General features: G+C 48.0%; 1 protein-coding gene across 12 annotated transcripts in view; it reads right to left on the reverse strand.

Moving 5' to 3' along the window:
* Positions 1–20,475, reverse strand: part of fryl (furry homolog, like) — a 48,108-nt gene that overhangs the window by 19,349 nt on the left and 8,284 nt on the right. For 7 of the 12 annotated variants that reach the window (XM_062563569.1, XM_062563568.1, XM_037470421.2 and 4 more), the window contains 22 exons: positions 13,521–13,726; positions 13,361–13,414; positions 12,626–12,765; positions 12,429–12,525; positions 11,702–11,781; positions 11,017–11,097; positions 10,762–10,930; positions 10,463–10,555; positions 10,285–10,383; positions 9,831–9,932; positions 8,157–8,201; positions 6,662–6,765; positions 6,452–6,560; positions 6,115–6,201; positions 5,867–6,038; positions 5,650–5,782; positions 5,468–5,575; positions 5,139–5,376; positions 4,810–4,986; positions 4,624–4,710; positions 4,275–4,543; positions 3,976–4,183 (listed from right to left, as the gene is read on the reverse strand). In XM_062563569.1, the coding sequence (XP_062419553.1) occupies positions 3,976–4,183; positions 4,275–4,543; positions 4,624–4,710; positions 4,810–4,986; positions 5,139–5,376; positions 5,468–5,575; positions 5,650–5,782; positions 5,867–6,038; positions 6,115–6,201; positions 6,452–6,560; positions 6,662–6,765; positions 8,157–8,201; positions 9,831–9,932; positions 10,285–10,383; positions 10,463–10,555; positions 10,762–10,930; positions 11,017–11,097; positions 11,702–11,781; positions 12,429–12,525; positions 12,626–12,765; positions 13,361–13,414; positions 13,521–13,640 (2,772 nt within the window). In that variant the 5' untranslated portion in view covers positions 13,641–13,726. Of the gene's footprint in view, positions 1–3,975; positions 4,184–4,274; positions 4,544–4,623; positions 4,711–4,809; positions 4,987–5,138; positions 5,377–5,467; positions 5,576–5,649; positions 5,783–5,866; positions 6,039–6,114; positions 6,202–6,451; positions 6,561–6,661; positions 6,766–8,156; positions 8,202–9,830; positions 9,933–10,284; positions 10,384–10,462; positions 10,556–10,761; positions 10,931–11,016; positions 11,098–11,701; positions 11,782–12,428; positions 12,526–12,625; positions 12,766–13,360; positions 13,415–13,520; positions 13,727–16,655; positions 17,148–20,475 lie in introns of those variants that run through there. The other 5 variants (XM_037470428.2, XM_062563565.1, XM_062563566.1 and 2 more) reach the window with 4 other exon arrangements.

Below are 20,475 nucleotides of genomic sequence, written 5' to 3' on the forward strand. Positions count from 1 at the left end.
CAGACACACACAATGGTTTTAGGATTATTAAATTCAGGTAAAACAGGTACGAGGCTTTAAATGAGACGAGTAGAAGACAATGTATGAAACATAAAAATGCTTTGTGCTCGTCACACATGATGTGTTCAGTGACCTTAATTACGCTTCATTCCGAGCAGTCACTCAGCGTAATTAACTCTATAGAAACTGTTTCTGCCCCACGGACACCGTTATTTAAGTTAAAGGTAAACAACCGAGGAGTTATATTTAATAACTTAATCAAAGTTAAATGTAACAATACAACTGTGCAACAAACTAGGAGAATTAAAGGGGGTCTTTTGAATATTAGATCTCTGTGCTCTAAAGCTGTTTTAGTAAATGAACTAATATCTGACAACCATGTTGATATTTTCTGTCTTACTGAAACATGGCTATCGGATGGGGAGTACTTTAGCTTAAATGAAGCGACTCCTCCAAGTCATGTTAATACTCATATCCCCCGAGGCACAGGCCGAGGGGGTGGAGTGGCAGCTATTTATGACTCCTGCCTTTTAATAAACCTTAAACCTAAACTGGATTATAACTCATTTGAAAGTCTGACTTTCAGTCTTTCACAACCAACCTGGAAAATAATCCAGCCGGTTCTCTTTGTAATAGTGTACAGGGCCCCAGGTCCTTATTCTGAATTTTTATGTGAATTTTCACAGTTCTTAACGAGTTTGGTCCTTAAAACGGACAAGGTAATTATAGTGGGTGACTTTAACATTCATGTGGATGTCGATAACGACAGCCTTGGTACTTCATTTCTCTCTTTGCTGGAATCAATTGGTTTCTGTCAGACTGTAAACAAACCAACTCATTGTTTTAACCACACCCTCGACTTGGTTCTTGTGTATGGTATTGTGATAGAACACTTAACAATCTTTCCACAGAACCCTCTCCTGTCCGACCATTGTCTGATAACCTTTGAATTTCTACTGCCAGAATCTCCTCCTCCTGCCAAGGGTTTCCACAGTCGATGTTTATCGGATACCGCTGTAGCCTCATTTAAAGAAGCCATTCCCTCTGCTCTAAGTTCAGTGTCCTGTCTCAAGATATCAGAAGACTCCTGTGAAAACTTCAGTCCGTCACAAATCGACCATCTTGTTGATACTGCCACAGGCTCTTTGAGAATGGCGCTGGACGGTATTGCTCCCCTCAAAAGAAGAATGGCAACAAGAAGGAAGTTCGCGCCTTGGTATAACTCTCAAACCCGGAACCTAAAGCAAACTGTGCGGAAACTTGAGCGGTTATGGCGTTCCACCAAATCAGAAGGATCTAGGCTAACTTGGCAAGACAGCGTTAAAACATATAAGAAGGCTCTCCGTAACGCAAGAGCATCTTATTACTCATCATTAATCGAGAAAAATAAAAACAACTCCAGGTTTCTCTTCAGCACTGTAGCCAGACTGACAGAGAGTCACAGCGCTGTCGAGCCGTGTATTCCTGTGGACCTCAGTAGTAACGACTTTATGAACTTCTTCAATAATAAGATTCTGACTATCAAAGAGAAAATTGATGGTCTACTACCCCCAACCGGAGCCAACCCGTCCGCGGATGTAGGATCCTTGGACGCAGCCGTGGGCCCTGATACCTACTTGGATGGTTTCTCTTCCATCAACCTTGATCAACTGACTTCTACAATTTTGAAATCCAACTCTTCCACCTATCTCCTGGATCCGATTCCAACTAAGCTGCTTAAGGAAGTTTTTCCGTTAATTAGCACATCCCTACTGGATATTATGAATCTGTCTTTGTTGACAGGACATGTACCACAGTCCTTCAAGGTAGCTGTAATTAAACCTCTTCTGAAGAAACCTACCCTAGCTCCAGAGGTGTTGGCTAACTACAGACCCATCTCTAATCTTCCCTTCCTCGCTAAGATCCTGGAGAAATCTGTCGCGAATCAATTATGTGACTTTCTACAAAACAATGCTTTGTTCGAGGATTTCCAGTCAGGATTTCGAATGCATCACAGCACTGGTGAAAATTACAAATGATCTTCTACTTGCATCGGACCAAGGACTTGTATCTTTTCTTGTATTGCTGGACCTCAGTGCTGCATTTGACACCATCGATCACCGTATCTTGCTGCAGAGATTGGAACACTTGATTGGCATCAAAGGAACTGCACTCAGCTGGTTTAAATCTTATTTATCGGATCGATCCCAGTTTGTGTTTGTGAACGGTGAATCATCGAGGACCACCAATGTTGGTCACGGAGTCCCACAAGGTTCTGTGCTTGGACCGATTCTATTTACCCTGTACATGCTTCCTTTGGGCGACGTTATCAGAAAACACCGCATAAACTTCCATTGTTATGCAGACGATACTCAACTGTATCTATCGATCAAGCCAGAAGACACCAACCAACTTGTTAGACTTCAGGACTGTCTTGGAGACATCAAAACCTGGATGACCTGCAACTTCCTGATGTTAAACTCGGAAAAAACGGAAGTTATCATGATAGGCCCAGAGCGCCTTCGAAGTCAGCTGTCACGTGATACAGTCTCTATGGATGGAATTGCTCTGGTATCCAACAGCACCGTCAGAAATCTTGGAGTTCTCTTCGACCAGGATATGTCCTTCAACTCTCATATAAAGAAGACTTCAAGGACTGCCTTTTTTCATCTACGGAATATATCAAAAATCAGGAACTTCCTGTCTCAAAGTGATGCAGAAAAACTAGTTCATGCATTTGTTACTTCTAGACTGGATTACTGTAATTCTTTGTTATCAAGCTGCTCTTGTAAATCGCTTAAACCTCTCCAGCTGATTCAGAATGCTGCAGCACGTGTATTAACAAGAACTAAGAAATGGGATCATATAACTCCTGTATTAACTTCTCTGCACTGGCTTCCTGTTAAATCAAGAATAGAATTTAAGGTACTTCTCCTCACCTACAAGGCACTTGCTGGTGAGGCACCGTCTTATCTTAAAGAGCTTGTTACACCGTATTGTCCTACAAGGCATCTACGCTCCATAGATGCTGGGCTACTTGTGGTTCCTAGAGTTTTAAAAAGTAGGATGGGGGCCAGAGCTTCAGTTATCAAGCTCCTCTTTTGTGGAACCAGCTTCCACTTTCAGTCCGGGGGGCAGACTCGGTCAGTTCATTTAAGATAAAGCTTAAAACGTTCCTCTTTGATATTGCTTATAGTTAGGGCTGGCTCAGGTTAGCCTGGACCAGCCCTTAGTTAAGCTGCTCTAGGCTTAGACTGCCGGGGGACTTCTTAGGACACACCGAGCCCCTCTCTCACTCTCACTCTCTCCTCCCACAATCATCCATGCTTTATTAATGTACATCACTAATTAAGCTTCTTTCCGGGAGTTTTTTGTGCTTTCTCGCCTAGCAGGTCTCCGTGGATCATGGTTTCGTGCGGACCCCGGTTCTGACTCCTGGCTCATGGCTCTGCTGACACCTGCTGCTGCCATCATCATTACTTTAAATATGATTCATATTACTGTCATCAAAAACCAACATCTTTCTGCTCTCCCTCCCCACAGAAGCCTCTGTGGATGGTGGTTCGATCTGATGGAGGTTGTCCCTGCAGTGGTCCTGCCGTACACCTCTTCTGCTACTTGCAATTACTTGTATCATTTCAGTTAGAGAAATTGAATGTATTGTACATCTTTTACATTGTTGATTCTGTACACATGACATCCATTGCAGTCTGTCCATCCCGGGAGAGGGATCCCTCCTCTGACGTTCTCCCTAAGGTTTCTTCCCTTTTTTCCCCATTGAAGGGTTTTTTTCATATTTTGGGGAGTTTTTCCTGTGCCGATGTGAGGGTTTCGGGACAGAGGATGTTGCATGTGTACAGACTGTAAAGCCCTCTGAGGCAAATTTGTAATTTGCGATTTTGGGCTATACAAAATAAAATGAATTGAATTGAATTGACCGTAGGAAAGAAGGAACCCTTGACGATGGAGCTTCTGGCTTCAGGCTACGCTGCTGACCTTTGAGTCGTAACAGTAGCCGCTGTCCGGCGTGGACGCCAGCGTCTCAGGCGGGGAGCAGCGGACGGAGCCGGAGGTGGAGGACGACGAGGACATGGAGGGCGAGGAGGAGGCGGAGCTGCAGCACAGAATCAGGTAGTTCCTCCAGAGGCCCACGTAGGAGTCGTTGCTGTTCAGACTGTTGAGTTTCTTGGCGTTGATGGGGCTGCTGAAGAGTGACGAGGGGTAACGAGAGAGGTCAGAGAGGACAGTAGGCACCTGTGGGACGAACAAACACAACTGTGTGGGGGAACACCTACTTGATGTCGACTTGCGGAGACAGAAGTTGCAGGCGCGTGTAGGCGAACATCCAGGCGTAGTTGAGGGCGGTGGGGCAATGTTTGGGCAGGTTCTCCAGCCGCAGGTAGCTGGAGAAGCTGATGACCCAGGGGTCCTGGCCCTGGGTGACGTGGGCAAACACCCAGATGTGCGAGGGGCTCACCACGTCGAACTGGTGGCTGATGGGAGACGAGCTCCACTCCGCCAGCGTCTGCAGATCGATGCCGCTGGGACAATACAGCAGGTTGGTCTGGGGAGAAAAGACCAATTCAGCCCTGCAGAAGTGGTTCCAGGGTTTATGATGCTGCAGGTAGGAGAAGGCATTAATACCTGGTCCGCTCCCGTGAGATGAATAAAACTTTCCAGCACCGACGCACTCAATCGGTCCATTACGTCGATGGCCAATTCCTCATCCCCCTGCAAGGTTGAGGTGGATGGAACAAATGTGAGAAAAAAAAAAAGCAGTACCTACGCGGATCGAAGTCTTTGACAGCTACTCGTGGGTGGAGTAATCACCTTGCAGATACCCAGTGCTGTGTGCAGCGCACGGACCTCCTTGAGGACGTTGACGGCCAGCCGGCGTGTGGCGGGGCGGCAGCTGCAGAGCACCACCAGAGCCAGACCCTCCACCACGTGCAGCACCCCCAGCAGAGGGGTGCGCTCCAGGGACAGAGAGCGGCCGCTGCTGGAGCCCTAAGGAGAGAACATCAAAATATTCTGATTCTAACGGTTTCCTTTCCCATGTGACTCAGGTTTTACATTTGATCGCTCGTCAGAATCATCTTTAATTCCTCCAGGAATAAAACCATTCTCCTAGTTTCATCCGAGCGAACCGTATCACCAACCTTGGCCTCGTGGCCCTTGTTGCTGCTCTGCACCGCCTGCCTCCATTGGCTGAGCAGCTGCAGCAGCATCTTGACGGCGTTGTCCAACAACGTGGGGTGGACGTCCGTCACCTCCCGCACGATGAAGTACGCAAAGCCCGACAGGACGTCCTCACGCCACTCCGGGAAATCCACCATCAGGGCCTGGAGCGTCGTGAAGGCGAGGCCGCGCAGCTCCTCGTCCATGTGGATGGTGAGCCTGCAGGTGGGGGGGGGCGTTAGAGAGCCGTGGTGGATAGTGGACTCATGTTGAAGGAAGGCGTTTGAGGGGGGGCCGGGGGGGGGGTTACTTGGCCAGAAGCTCGATCAGGTCTTGTCTGCTCATGCCGTCCGGGATCAGCCTCGGGATGGCAGCCACACACGTGCGGAACAGATCAATCTTGGGCTTCCTCTCCCCCCTGTGGGACCAAACACGCCTCGTGAGAACTTCCGGTCGGAGGAAACGCAAAAAAGAAGTCTGCGCACGACGTACGTTATCATGTCCTCGGGCTCCTTGTTGGACATCTGCACGTTGGTCATGCTCATGGAGCGTCCCACCTCCTTGTCCAGGTGGCGCAGGATGTTATCTAAGGCCTTTCTCACTTGAGGGTAGTACAGCTGCATGCCTGGAAAACACAACATAAAAACCCTATCATCTCAACTGAAAAAGCCTTTTGCATCCCCTGAAAGGGGCGAAGAAGCCAGCCCACCGATGCCCTTGGCCTCTTCGTCGGTGAGCGTGGTGTTGAGGAAGATCTTCTTGACGCGCAGGGTGTTGCCGGAGGGCATGATGATCCCGGTCGTGGGCATCGGAGGCTCTCCGTCCTTCTGCTGGAGGCTGTCAGCGATCACCAGGAAGGCTCGCAGGCCGATGTTCATCCTCTGTTGACAGGACGAGAGGTGGTGACAGGAGGAAGCCACCAAACCACCACGTCAGAGCCTCAAGTCGCTACTGTACCTCCGGATTGATGGCGAAGGTCTTGTGAGACTTGCCCACACACAGGAGGTCGTAGATGATCTCCTTCATTGCAAAGTCCAGTCTTTCCTGTAGGGACCAACGGAGCAGCGTTCACTAACGGTGTTCACACCTGCTTTTAAAACCAAGATCTGGGCGCAAAGCCATCTGCCCTCTGCAGGGGTCCAGAGAGAAGATTCTAAAGGAAGCTCACGACCTTCTCAGCGTAAAGTACGACTGATGCTCAACGCGTACTGATTTCAAACAGAAATGATGAGATCTGATGACAAGCTTCTCTTTTTTTTAATGGATCATATCTTTTCAAACTGTTGAAACTTACCTGAGCTATGAACTGGATGATCTTGACGAAGATGTTGAGTGGCGTGTCCCTGGGCACCACGCTCCGCGAGCCTTTGGGGAAAAGTGCTGAAACGATGGCAAGTAGTCGACTAGGGGGGGGGAGGAGAAAGGGGATGGGGGGGATTTTTAGCTCATGTTACTGCTCTGTTCTTGGCTGCATCGATCCACAGCGTCTGTGTGAGATACTGACCTCTGTGTGACAGTGTTGCTCTCACACTTGATCCGGATGATGTAGACCCACAGCAGCCTGTACAGAGACTCCAGAGCCACGCGAGACATCTTGGGGTCTTTGTTCTGCAGATAGAACAGACGTGTCATTTTTGGAAAAGCATCCGACTCACCTGGCGACATCGAGCCCCTGACTGATGTCTGAACAGTTAAAAGTGTCTCTTTGGGAACGTAACCACGACGACCACCTTTCAGACCGATCGGCGGTTCTAAAGAACATATTGTTGAGACATGAGCACAAGCTGTCAGGGTCCGAGTGAATGCAAACCGGATTCAACGCATGATGAAACGTGAGAAGCAGCCAGACGTCATTACGCTTATGGATCCAACTCTTATTGCATTAGCCACAAGCAATTAACCCAAGTTACAAGTGATCATTAGGATATGTTTGTTTGACGAGTGAAGGTCTGAGTGCACGTACTTCATCTAATATTTATACATTTATGTATCATTCTGTGCAACATCAATATTTAATAAGTGCAATGATGCAGACTTGGACATGTTTTGTATGTGGGTCTCTGGATGTTTCTCAGTCTCTTTTGCTGCTCTCACACTGCAAATGTCCTCGCTGTGGGACTAAAAGTATTCGATGCATTAAATAGAATCGCTGCTTTGATGCGTTTAAGCTCGGTGTAAACGCACACTTCAGCAAAAGTACACCCCCGTCGGAGGCAGGTTCTCTTCAAATACATTTCTGCAACAGTCTGCTGATATAAACTAAGGACACACTAATCTGAATAGTGATATTAAATTGGCAGCTACTGTTTTTGGCTAATAAAGTAGCAAAATATATTTGAAGCTAATCACTGATGTATTAACATGCAACTAATGTTGCAGCTGGTAAATGGACGGACTGTTTCAGCTAGTTTAAATATCCCAGTAACTTAACCCATAACCAATATATCGTACTATTGTCAAATACATTGTGCATCCTTATGAAACAAATCATAATATGTAACTGGATGTCACACATTCAGTCATCATCACCGACCAAAAACAGAGCCTGAGAGGTCACATGACCACACAGGAAGTCTTCGACTCGATGTCACTACAGAGAGCCCCTCGCTGCCCACTGCAGCCAATCAGGAGGGCCGCTGCGGTCTACTTCCTGGTGGCGTCATCGCGCAAATCCTGCTGACGCAAAAGCAACTGAGGAAATCTGCATGAAATGGATGAAATGCTTCAAGCGAACGTCAAAGGATTTGGTTTGAACTTCTTTTAAAATGCACTTTTTGGAAAAGCACCACAAACCGTTGACGTACACGTCTGAACATGAGTGGGAATGTGCTCCAAAGACACCATCAGATATACCATCGTAACCACAGCAACGAGCTTAAACAATAAAAGGGGACCTTCACTCCTCATGCCGCAACTTCCATAGTCTATAATCTAGCTTCCTGTTCGGGAGGGTTGAGGGGGGGGGGGGTCACAGCGTGCAGCTCGCTGCTGAAACTCACCTGCAGCGTCTCAATCTGCTTGCGGATGCTGTTGTTAGACGGCATCTAGAGCGAGTCGACGTGAGAAAGAAAGATCACATGACAGGAGACAAAGAATGAAGGGTTTGAGGGGGGGTGGGGGGGGGGGTGACGACATGCAATTCAAAGGCAAAAACTAAACAAATATGAAACTGTTGTCCTGTAATAAAACACAAGCTGGTGGCTTTATTAGTGGCATGCCATTGATAAAGGGTAACAGTATAAATAAATAAAGTCTTTATTTAAAACTTTAAAGTGCTAAAGCAAAGACATGCTGTGGCCTGTAAAAAGACAGATTGACAAACAGACAAATTAAGGGGAGGAGTGGATGGAAGGGAAAACAGAAGCATGAGGAAAAGAACATGTAAGAAGGTGCGAATGGGAAGTGGGAGGAGCCATTGGTTTTTTTTACAAAGCCGACACCCAAATCAGCATCACCCAATCACTGCCCACGAGGCTGGGCCTTAATCCTCTTTGAAGCAGCCCAGATATGCTGTCATTAGATTGTAAAACACCAGATTAAAAGCTGAATGGATCACATTCTGCAGTGAAGTGTTGAAGCTCTGAGTCCGTGTGTTACTACAGTGTGAGAAAGAACCTGTATCAGTCCAAGTGCTCGCTATATTTAGAATATTCCCATCTCTTTACCTTTCTGAAGGGGCCTAAAGCTACAGACACCAGCCTCCATTCACAAAAACACAGAGCCATCTGAAATAACCCTTTAAACTCCTTTTTACCAACAGATGCAGCAGCAACTCAGATGTTCAATCCCTGTTTATGTGAATGGAGTTTGTATTTTCTTCTCTACAAAAGCACCATAGTTTTAGAGTATATATGGACTGTTACAGATTCTTTTAGTGTCTAAAGTAGTCCAGAGCAGAACATCGCTTTGTTCCATCTACTGTAGTGACACACTGACACTGAAGAACAGAACCGCATACAAACATCACTCCTGGTGATCTTTATAGAAGCAGCCACAGGGTAAACAGGGTAACAAGAACCCCTAAATCAGTAAGAATCACCGTCACACACAATCTGGAAAGGATCTCAAAGAATCAGCACAACGCAGAGCGACTGATTGACGCCGTTTGAAACAACGAAGGAAGCCGTAGAGATCACTGGAGAGAAGACCGTCAGAAACCACCATCACAAAGACAGAAGAGCATCCACTAGGTCACAGAATCACAACCAGGGCAGCGGGCGGTGAGGGTCAGGGACACGAGGAAGGTGGGTTGGATCGGTTGGTGATTGGTTTGCTGGGAGTCATTAACAGACCGGAGCAAAACAGCACTTGAGGAGATTGATGCTACGCTTTGATTCTTTCAAACCTGCTGCGGTTGTTTTCATGTTTGGATTCGGTCGTCTGAGCATAAATTAAAGCTTTGTTTTTGAAAATAAACACTATTACGTTATAAAGTCAAGTGCTATTCATATCCGGATTTGGCTGTTTATAAATTAGGGTCAAGTACATCATTATGAGACAGAACCACAGAGCACTTCAGAACTAAATGTTATTATTCTAACATCATGAGACCTGAGGGCCCTAAAACAAACACTCAGACCCGAAGAACGCCGTCGTCGTACTGCAAACGTTGTGGAATGGATTGTGTGCAAGACCCTGGGTGGGTGTGGGGGGGGGGGGGGGGAGGGGGGTACCTTCAGGTGCGAGAGGCAGTTCTGGAGGAAGATGTGCCAGTTGTTGAGGAAGAACTGCTTCTGACTGACACACAGCAGGCAGGTCACCAGAGGGTACAGAGCCTGGGGGGACAGAACGGGGTGAGAAGGAGCGGACCACCGCCAATTTGTCCAGTAGCTTTGATTCCACGAAATCCCGTATCTTAGTCCAGTTTGGGTGAAAATGGGAGTAACTTAAATCAACATTCCATTGAATTAAAATATGTTCCATGACTGGAACCTTGAAGGTATCACAACCACGTGCCATCGGTGCATCTCTGCTTACTAGATCAAATCCAGATGGGACTTGGTGAGTAAACATAAACTAATAGTGACGTATTCATTCATTTATTTTTGGATACAACAGAAGTTGACAAAAGGAGAAGCCGCAGAGATGCAGCGAGGCAAAGACAGAAAAGAGGTGAATTGTTCTCACCAAGGAGTGCTTCTTTCTGGAGCTCAGTTCGAACGTCGTCTGGTACAACATCTCCACAAAGTTCTTCAGGCATGGCACGTTGACTTCGTTCTTCACCGCCTGGGGACAGAGGGACTCGTCAGAGGCGTCCACGCGCGGAGAAGCGAGTGAAGATGGCGGGGAGGCGGCGTTTACTCACGGCGGCGACGGGGATGAGGATCTCCACAAAGAGGCCGGCCAGAGCGTGCTTTATGTCCTTGTCCTTGACTTCCAGGAAGTACTGGGCGCACTCCTAGAGAAGAGCATCAACGTCACCAAAGTACATGAGACAGCTTTAACACAGGCGCATCTTAAGAACTGCAGCTTCTTACTGGGGTTGAACAAGGTGGAAAAATGTACCCACCTTTGAACATTACATAAACAACGTCAGGAGTACTTCAACAAACACTCATATCAGCCACGGTAACCGTAGCAACATAAAAAAGGACTATATTTCACCTGCATGAACTGGAAAGAGGCCTCAAAGTCCTCCACCGGGTACATTTTGACCCGGAAGAACTTCATGCCCATGATGAGGCTGATGACGCTCTGGACCACGTAGGGACTCTGCTCCTTCAGCCGCAGCTCCTTCAGCTCCGTGATGAACTTCTTCCTCACCGCCTGAAACCTGAGCACAAATATAAATACACACATGTGGAAAACCTAATGAGAATAAGTGTGTGTGTGTGTGTGAGAGAGAGAGAGTCGGCTCACTTTGAGTGTGTGAGGACCCCGATGACCTCGGCGTACAGGTCTGCGATGATGTGCACGTTGCCAGTGTTTGGGCCGCAGTACCTGTCAATCAAAGCACTCATCATCAAGTCTGAAACAAATGGACAGCTTTTTTTTGAAGACACGGAACAAAAGGCCTCAGAAGCAAAACTTAACAGGGAACAACTTTTCTTTCATCTGTGAAGATGAAAGAAAGAACTGAGTGGATTGTTCGTTGTGTAATTAAACTTCAACTGGAAAATCCTGAACGCTTTTCGTCCCATTTAAAACAGGAGGAAATGGTGCACTTCAGCCTCTGGTGGCAGAAATGAGTATTACAACAACACATGATCAAAAAACAACAACATTCCAACATGTTTTCACAGAAAGAAAAGATCACTTTTAAAATAGATCCTTGAAAATTTATTTTTCTCCGGTTTAGGACTTTACAGCTAGGAAAGAATTCACTGAGATAAAAGTTTTGCCATTTTACTCATTTTTGCCATTAAATTTTGTTCAATTAAAAACTCCAAAAAACATTTGCTGACTTTCTCAACTGGAGAAAAATGAGGACCTTAAAAAGAAAACAGGACTTGCTCATAAAAAGCTAAATAACCTTTAGGAAGGGTCATTAATGACGGCTTATAGTGACAGTGACCTATTGAAACATTAATATAGGAGTACTTACCCCTCTTTGTGTTTAAAGTGCTTGAATGCCAGGTTGAGGACTTCGTGTACTAGAACATCTGGCACTGGATGAAGAGGAATCTGTGACGCAAAGCACGCAATCATCAGTGACTGTCGGAGGTCATAATGACGGCCATCGGGTCAGGGATGATTTCATACGGGTGTAATCATCCCTGACCCATCTGGTCCCAACCAGCTCAATCTGGAGGCGTGCAATCTGGAGGCGTTCTTTTAGCTGCCAGCCGACGCACAGGAGCGAAGCCACGGGCCACTTAACCGGGACAAATGTCCCCTTTAGAAACGGTTGGTTTAATGCCCCCTCGCAAAAAGAACCTGAAACAGCCTGTGCAGGTCTGCAAATCACGAGTAAAATACTAAAAGCAGACGCTAATCAACGGGGAAAGCTGCTCATTTGAGTAACTGGTGGCAATAAAAATTCCACTCCAGCGACAAGATGCTAAATACTGCCCCGTTTATCTCGGCATTAAGACCGAACCGACTAACTGGGTTAGTTAAAGCCGAATAAAAATCCTAAAAACATATAAACTACATCCATCCAGCTGAAATGAAATAGTAAGAAAGCCGAACGTTGGTTTCACCAAAACTAAAAGATATCGCACCCACAATATCAAAGAAACACTTTCACTGGAGGAGCAGCGGTGCAGGAAGCACCAGGGCAGTTCAACATGAAGCAGGTTATAAAGGTGCACATAAACATCGTGTCTCACCTGCTTCAGAACCTCCACCGATACCAAACAAAAAATGAAATCTATGGACAGGTCCCTCCGCTCCAGGAGGTAATCTTTATCCCGGTGCTGCTCGTCCCTGCAGAGCGGAGAGAAAACAAACCACTCACTAATGAGCCGTTGGCTGGGGGGGGGAGGGAGGGGGGGGGGGGGGGGGGGGGGCGCTGAGGGGGACTCACCCTTTGGACTTGGTGCTGGAGCGAGGCCGGTACTCATACGACTCGTCTTCGGTGCCGCTCTGCCGCCGGTACCAGTCGAACAGCGTGCGCAGCAGGGAGGGCAAACAGTGTTCTGCTATGGAGCTCATAGAGCTTATTAACTGTGGGGGGGGCAGACAAACATTACAGTTGGTCATAATCACATTGGAAGATGTGAATTCTTCAACCTGTCGGGTGTGTTACAGAGGATGACGTCACCGGACAGACGACTAGAAGCTAAATAAGAAATGTCCCGTCTTCAGAAAGGCAGCAACACGGATCCTTTGTGCTTCGTTACTTCACTAAAAGGTCAAAGTGCAGCAGGTCGCGGTTGTGTTCCATCATCAGGGCGCATTGAGGTAACTGCTAATGGTCTGAGTATCGTGCATGTGTTTGTATTCGAGGGCAGCGTGAGGAGGATGCCGGGGCAGGAGAAGTTATGCAACCAGCTCCAGCACCTGATGCTGATTTACTGCAGGGATGACGCAGCGATTCCTCGCCCCTTCCCCCCAAACAATCAGGACAGCGGGATCCACAGCGCTGGCGTCCTCGTGGGCTTTGTGTCGCAAAGCAAACAAAGCATACTGGGGGGGGGGGGGGGGCTACAGATGAGGGGGAGACAAAGTAGTGGGGGGGGGGGGAGGTGGGGGTCTAGGAGTCTAATGTCACGCAAAAAAGGTCGCTGGTGCCCCGGGACGAGTGAGCGAGGGAACTGACCTGGTCAAATTGTGAATCTTCTCCTCTCTGAAGGGATCGGGACAGAGGTTTCTCCTGTGGGGGGGGGGGGGGGGGGGCAGAGAGAGAGAGAGCAGTCGATGAGTCTCGCGCCGTAGTCGTGTCACATGACGCGTTGCACTTCCTGTGCGCTCGCGCTCACCAGCGGCTCGGCCATCACCATCTCGATCTTCTTCTCGGCGAGGACGGCGAACTCGGCGAACAGACTCTTGATGACGAACTCCCCGGGCTTCAGCTCCGGGTCGATGGTGATGCTCGACATGGCGGCAGCGCTGTGATTTTCCCACGAGGGGGGGGTCGCCGAGGAGGGTCCGCGGCGTCTACTCACGCTGCTGACGGGTGCAGAAGCTGTGGAGAGAGAGAGAGGAACACAAGCGTCATCAAAGGCCACGACCTCGTTGTTGTTATTGTGTTTAAAACAGCTGCTCGGTGTTGTTGTGTTTACGCTTCCTGGTTGTTTGTTGTCACCACGTCGGAGAAAAGGCTACGTAAAAACCAAAAGAGACATTTCTGGCATTTATTAAACATTAACGGCCCAAATTCTAAAGTGCCTTTAAGTAAAACAAATAAATAAAAGCAGGAACGGTTTCTTTATCAATTTCACAGCATCTACAAAAAAGTACATTCAAAAAAGGTAATGAAAGAGTTAAAAGCTGAAGGCCGAGGCTTCAGAGCTCCACAAGTGACCTCTGCATGCAGCGCGGATCATTTGTTTATCTTATTCAAATGGTTTAAGCAAATCAACGAGGAGTAAAATATCAGGCCAGCATTTAGGATTTATATCTCTGCTTTTTTTCCTCCTCAACATTTGAGTTTTACGATGCGTTACAGTAAGTTAAGAGTAATGCAAAGTAAATCCTGAATCAAGTCATTACGTACATCAACATGCAGAAAACAGTAAAACAGCTTTTAACTCTGTAGTTAATATTCTGGAAGGTTTTTTGATAAAACAGATTTGGGTGATTACACCAACTATCAATGACCTTATCAAGCACTTAAGGACCAGCTGTTTTACCAATAAACTAAAGGATGAAAATTGCATTATACTAATAATCAGACCGGTTCGGTCCACAATGGACAACCATTCACAGAGTGACCCTTGACCTCGTTCCCTCCCAGGAAAGGAGGCCTTGTTCCGTTTCTTCCTGGTTGTCATAGAAACGCTCACACATTCCTAACAGTCCGACAACCAGCGAGGAGCAGGCGTGCAGGAAAGAATACGGGTTCTTTCAAGTGAAGGAAAAGCATTTAGAAAATAAACAAAAGGCTCAAATTAGCTCAAGAAATCCTCTAAAAAGGTCAGTTTCAGCAGAATCAGCTATTAGCATTATATTAAGATTTTAAAACTATTGAATTCATAAAATATTTTTTCAATACATTTATAACATCTGCCGCACAATTGCTTTGCACATGATGAAGTCACACAGTAATTACTTTCACTCAATAAGATGCACCAAATCAAATTGAAATGAAACCAGTTCTATAATTCCCTTTTAATATTATGGTCCATTAGAAATGACTTGTGTGTGTGGAGCGTTGGGCGGGTTGTGGTCATGTTGTCCAGCAGCACAGAGGGCCTTTCAACCATCTCCCTCTTTGTTTACTGTGCTGCTGCTGCACCAACACCAACACCCCCCCCGCGATGATGTCACATAGCAAGCTCCTCACAGCCAATCAGAGAGCCTCTGTGGGACCGTCGCTGCCAACGACGTGTGTGCAAACACCCGATTTGGAAATTCAAATTGCACGCAAATTATAATTTGAGCAACTTTAAAGCTATTATTTCCAACTGCACCATTGGTTCACATTACCTTTGTAATGTGAAGGTGTGTTTAGGTGCGTTACGCACATCGTCGTGAAGGAGGACGTATGAAAGGAGACCACGAGGTCTTTCCTGTGGCATATCACAGGTACGTTGGTCTAAGAGGACCCTAAGAGGACATCTAGGTGCTGATCTAGAGGATCAGGAGGAACAAACAAGCGTTCACTGGTTTCTGTTCCTCCGCAGTAGATATCTACTGAGGAAGGAGCATCCAACAACCAGCGGAGGAGGAGAACCCATGTGTGTTATGGTTATGGTGGTTGCGTCTGCAGGATGACACAACCACCAGGGAGGTGACTCCACCGTGTCGCTTTAAGAGGAAGCCTCCTGCACACGAGTGCGTCCGTTTGTCTTCAGTGCAGAGAGCGCGAGACAAAGGCCTCACTGCCAGTGCTGATGTGGCAGTGCCAGCGCTGCTATTGTGTCCCAACGTGTTGGACTCTACGGGACAAAGACACGTAGAGTGGACGACAGGACATCAGCACAACAATGGAGGGCTTTAGAGACAGACACTTCACGAGTGTCCTTCACAATAAAGGACTATAGTTTGACGTTGAGTCGGCAGCTCACTGAGTTTAAGCCTAATATCGGATTTTTGCATCACTGTGATTTCCTGATTTATCGGGTGTTAAATAAGCAACAAAGACATCAGATTCTCAGTTCATTTTCTACTCAACTTACTGTATGATGTTTATCATTTATTTTCCTTTGGTCCAGTAACAATAAAAGGAAGTAAACTCACAATATAAATAATTTAGTTCAAACTCAGCCGATTCCTTTGAAAGGAAGGAAAACAATACATTCCATTTTCACAAGAGAATGGTTTGGAGGCAATAGTTTTGCACACATCCGACTACATTGTAAAGAAATATGTTTTCTTTGCACAGGAAACAATGTCCAAGTGTAAAACCTGATTGGACAATTCAAACCGCCGTCCACTTTTGTCCATCGATGCACCATCGAGGCCTTTTTCATTTCTGATGTAATACGATTGGGAAGCTAATAATAGGAGCGAACCAGAAGACGGATCAATAGGAGGGAAACATTATCGGCCCCACAGGGAACCGGCGAGAGGAGGAAAGTAAGAAGGGGGGAGGAAGACTGTGGAGAGCTGCTAATGGAGAGCAGAGAGAGGGAAGCTGATGAAGCTGAGAGCCAGAGGTGCACCTCAATAGAAGCCTTATCTACAACCAGGAGCAGGAGGACCAGGATATGGGAGGAGGGGGGGGGGGGGGGGGGGTATTCTCTGCCACCTGCATACACATCAGACGAGCCCGGCTAAAGCCTGGACTAAACATAATCCTTCATCCTGACAGCTCCATTAATAACCGCTGTGTCAGAGGGAGGAGATAAGAAATCTCACAGACCGGGTGCGGGGGGGGGGGGGGGGGGGGGGGGGTCCGGCAGGCTGAGTGTGGTATGTAAACGTGTGTGCAAGCTGGTCTCGGTACTCACAGCTGCTGCTCCACGACTTGAGCAGAGATTTGATGCTGATCTCAAAGAAGACCGAGTCCTGCAGGCTCAGCATGGTGCCTCCCTCTCCAACTCTCTCCCCCCTCTCCAAAAATAAAAAGTTAGGGTCCCCACCAGAAAGTCTACGCAGCTCCAGTCACTTTCATTCCACAAAAGAAAACACCTGCCCCCCCCTGAAAGGATGGAGCTGAACGCTAGTCTCCACAGGTGCCGATTAGAGGCAGCATCGTGACGATACTCCCCAGGGAAGAGTCGTTTCCGCCGACTGCCCAGAGAAAGCAGAGACCACCCCCCGCGGCCGGCTAGTTAGACAGGTATTCCACCCGACTGCCCCCCATCCCAGATCTCAGAGCAGCAAAACAATCCGGAGAGGCGAGAACTTTCCTCCAGAAAAGCAGCACGGAACAAGTCCCAACAACACAGCGATATTCCCTCTGCTGCTCTCTTCCTGTGGTGAGTGTGTGGGTCTGCCCACTAAAGCGCTGTCAGCCACCCCCACCCCCCCCAAAACACTCGCTGCCTCCCCATTCGCTCACGAGCAGCCCCTCCTCTTGTTCCTTTTTTTTTTTTTTTTTTTTTTTTTTTTACTGATGCCTGCTCCTTTCTTTCTGTGGAGCTTGTTTCAACAGCAAACCGGGGGAGTGGGGAGGGGGGGGGGGTGATGATGTCATCAAAAGGCTGCGAGTGCTGCCTGGCTGTAGATCAGCAATGCATGCGCATGTCTGAGCTGCTACCGTGCCGCTGCCCCTGCGGGCCGGCCTGTGGAAAACGACACTTCCTGTACGCTGCACGGCAAAACTGATGCGTCATCCTCGACTGCAGCAGGAGGCAAGGGAGGGGGGGAGAAAGGGGGAGCGAGAGGGAGGAGAACAGCTACTGGGCTATTCAGAGCTCTGCCCCGAAAATAAAGAAAGCTGTTTTATAGCCCCAAAGTACGTCACATATACCTCCATCCTCCAAAGGGGCGGCACCCTTCGTGTTACTGGTACTTCCCATCAGTTTCTGAACCTCTTTGTTACACATAAAAAACACACACACACACACACACACACACACACACACACACACACAGATAGAGAAAGTGCAGTGTGTATCAGTGACTTTGAACATGTTCACATTATCATGTAATGTATTCTGTGTAGTGACCAGCAGGGGGCGACTCCTCTGCTCCCATAGATGTCTATGAGGAAATGACTCTACTTCTGTGTAGTGACCAGCAGGGGCGACTCCTCTGCTCCCATAGACGTCTATGAGGAAATGACTCTACTTCTGTGTAGTGACCAGCAGGGGGCGGCTCCTCTGCTCCCATAGACGTCTATGAGGAAATGACTCTACTTCTGTGTAGTGACCAGCAGGGGGCGACTCCTCTGCTCCCATAGACGTCTATGAGGAAATGACTCTACTTCTGTGTAGTGACCAGCAGGGGGCGACTCCTCTGCTCCCATAGACGTCTATGAGGAAATGACTCTACTTCTCTCTTGATTTATTCCCTCAGTAAACATTGTAAACATGAGTTTATGGTCTCAGTCTCTAGTTTCAAGTCTTCTTCAATGCAGCATGATGTTCATTTAGTGAATGATGGTCTATTTAGAGTCACACAGACGATGAAGCAGGGGACGCTTTAGGACGGGGCTATGCCCTGATTGACAGGTCTCTCCAGAGGCGTTGGTAGTCAGTGGTAGCGACCTGATCTGGCGATGGCCGTAACCCTGGTTGCCAACTTGAGGCTACAAACCACCGGGGGAATAAGAATTATTATTAGCCATGTAAATAGCTTATTAAGAGCATTGTGGTACCGCCTCAGGGTGACATAACTGCGTTTGTGTGGACTTGAGACACACACAACATTAACCAGATATTCTAATCTTGATTATCCTAAAAACAGATCCACATGACATCAAGCAATTTGTAGTCAGGCACGGGATGAAGTCTGTTTACTAAACACTGCAGGGGGAAATGCTGTGGACAAATGCGCTTTGTTTTCTCTCCCTCTCCGTGTCCTCCGCTACACAAGCTAAGCTGAAACCAGGCCGAGCTGCCTGCAAACAAACAAACAAGCGGGCGCTTTGTGAGGATCCCACTGCAGCGACAACTCGCCGCGTTAATCCATCTGGTGACATCGCCAATGTTTTAGAAACGTCTGCGACTGGTCGGAAAGGCAACCTTATTTCATCCTGATCACTTCATGTCTCATTTTAAACCTCCTGCTTCAACCTGCTGGGACGTCAAAAGGAACGTCACCTTCCCTTGTCTCACACTGATGTCATTACACTCGTGTGACTTGAATAGAAGCAGCGACATTGTGGAGTTTAAAAACAGAATTAAAGTTCCTTATCGGTCAACCCGTCTGCAGATGAACACGCACAGACCTTCGCTGTTTTCTGTAAACCAGCTTTATTCTTTGAGGAATGCAAAAGAAGAACCGACAACATCATCTCTGTGGGAACGTCAGAGCCACGACTTCCTGGAACGGAGAGCTCGCTCGTTGAAGGACCTCGACTCAAGTGCCGGTGGTCCAGCTCGCCATCCCCACTGATACAGGAGCCCGGGGGGGGGGGGGGGGGGGGGGGGGGCTGGAGGATGCACTTCCTGCCCCGCTCTCTCTCTCCGAAGGGCAGCGGGCGGGAACAGTAATCGATAGGATCTGTAATTCGATCCCTAACCTCCCCGGTGGGGCCGCGGCCTGCAGAGGGCACGCCGCTCAGCGCCACCGTGGCGCCCGCACACCTCAGGCTTGCGAGGGCGTACGATGCCGTAAGTCACGTGATCAGCAGCAGGACGCATCGGGGTTACCTCATACGATGACATGGCATCGAGTGTTGTGATCTCACCTTTTTACTGGGCGGACTTCACGCCCTTTAGCAGTATGCTGTGAGTAATCACAAAGCGCTTTATAAATAGCGCCCGCGCTAACCACAGACACCGTTCTTCTCGCTCATTTCTCAGACTCGCCGAGTGAAACGAGGAGAGGCGGCGTTTCAGGGCTTTCATCACGGGGTCAGAAGCACAACGTCTCCTCTGTGGAGGGATGTGAATGAAACATCTTAATGCAGGTACAGAAAGGTCAGCTGGTCCCACAGTGGTTCACCATGAGGAACCTCAGTGAGTCTACCCTGGGTGAATAAGTGGGTCAGTGCCGTCTGCAAACACACCCTGAGGACTCATGTTTGGTCACATGCTGCGAACACTCCCAAATCACAAACAGGAAAGCCCTGCTGCACCCACTAACCAAATACCCTCCCAATCAGAACCCATCCCAAGGACGTGGTGGAACGCGGGTGATGTCACTGCGTGTGAAGGAAGAGTCAGTTCTGCAACCAGGGAGCGGGCCGAGATCTAAACATCCCGAGGTACCAGCGGCCCACAATGCAAACTGTCACCATCACGACACCCGCCGCCACCAGCATGATGAAAAAAAAAGGAGAAGTTTCTAATATTACGGATGTTTCCTGGTTGGAAAGAACAAAAGGAAAGGTTTGAAAATAGATTTCTCAAACACCAGCAGGAAGAAGTGTTAGCGCGATAAACAAAACATCCCGTAGCCTCCCCGAGCGCCGTCAGATACAAGCGTCTCCAGAGCGATGCTCCGTGGGCCCAGACACCAGCACCAGCCCTCTTCTCAGAGGACATGTGAGCAGCAGGGAGCGAGCGTGCTCCGACACGCACAAGAAGGAAGGAACAGAAGCCTCGCAAGTCATCGCCGGGCCTGCACGCACACATACCTCCTGTGTGTGTGCATCTCGAACCCTTTAACTACTGTATCCATACGCACAATGCTAGACCTCCTCCATGGGATTCACAC

Source organism: Pungitius pungitius, chromosome 7 (assembly GCF_949316345.1).
Source record: "Pungitius pungitius chromosome 7, fPunPun2.1, whole genome shotgun sequence".
Lineage (NCBI taxonomy): Eukaryota > Metazoa > Chordata > Actinopteri > Perciformes > Gasterosteidae > Pungitius > Pungitius pungitius.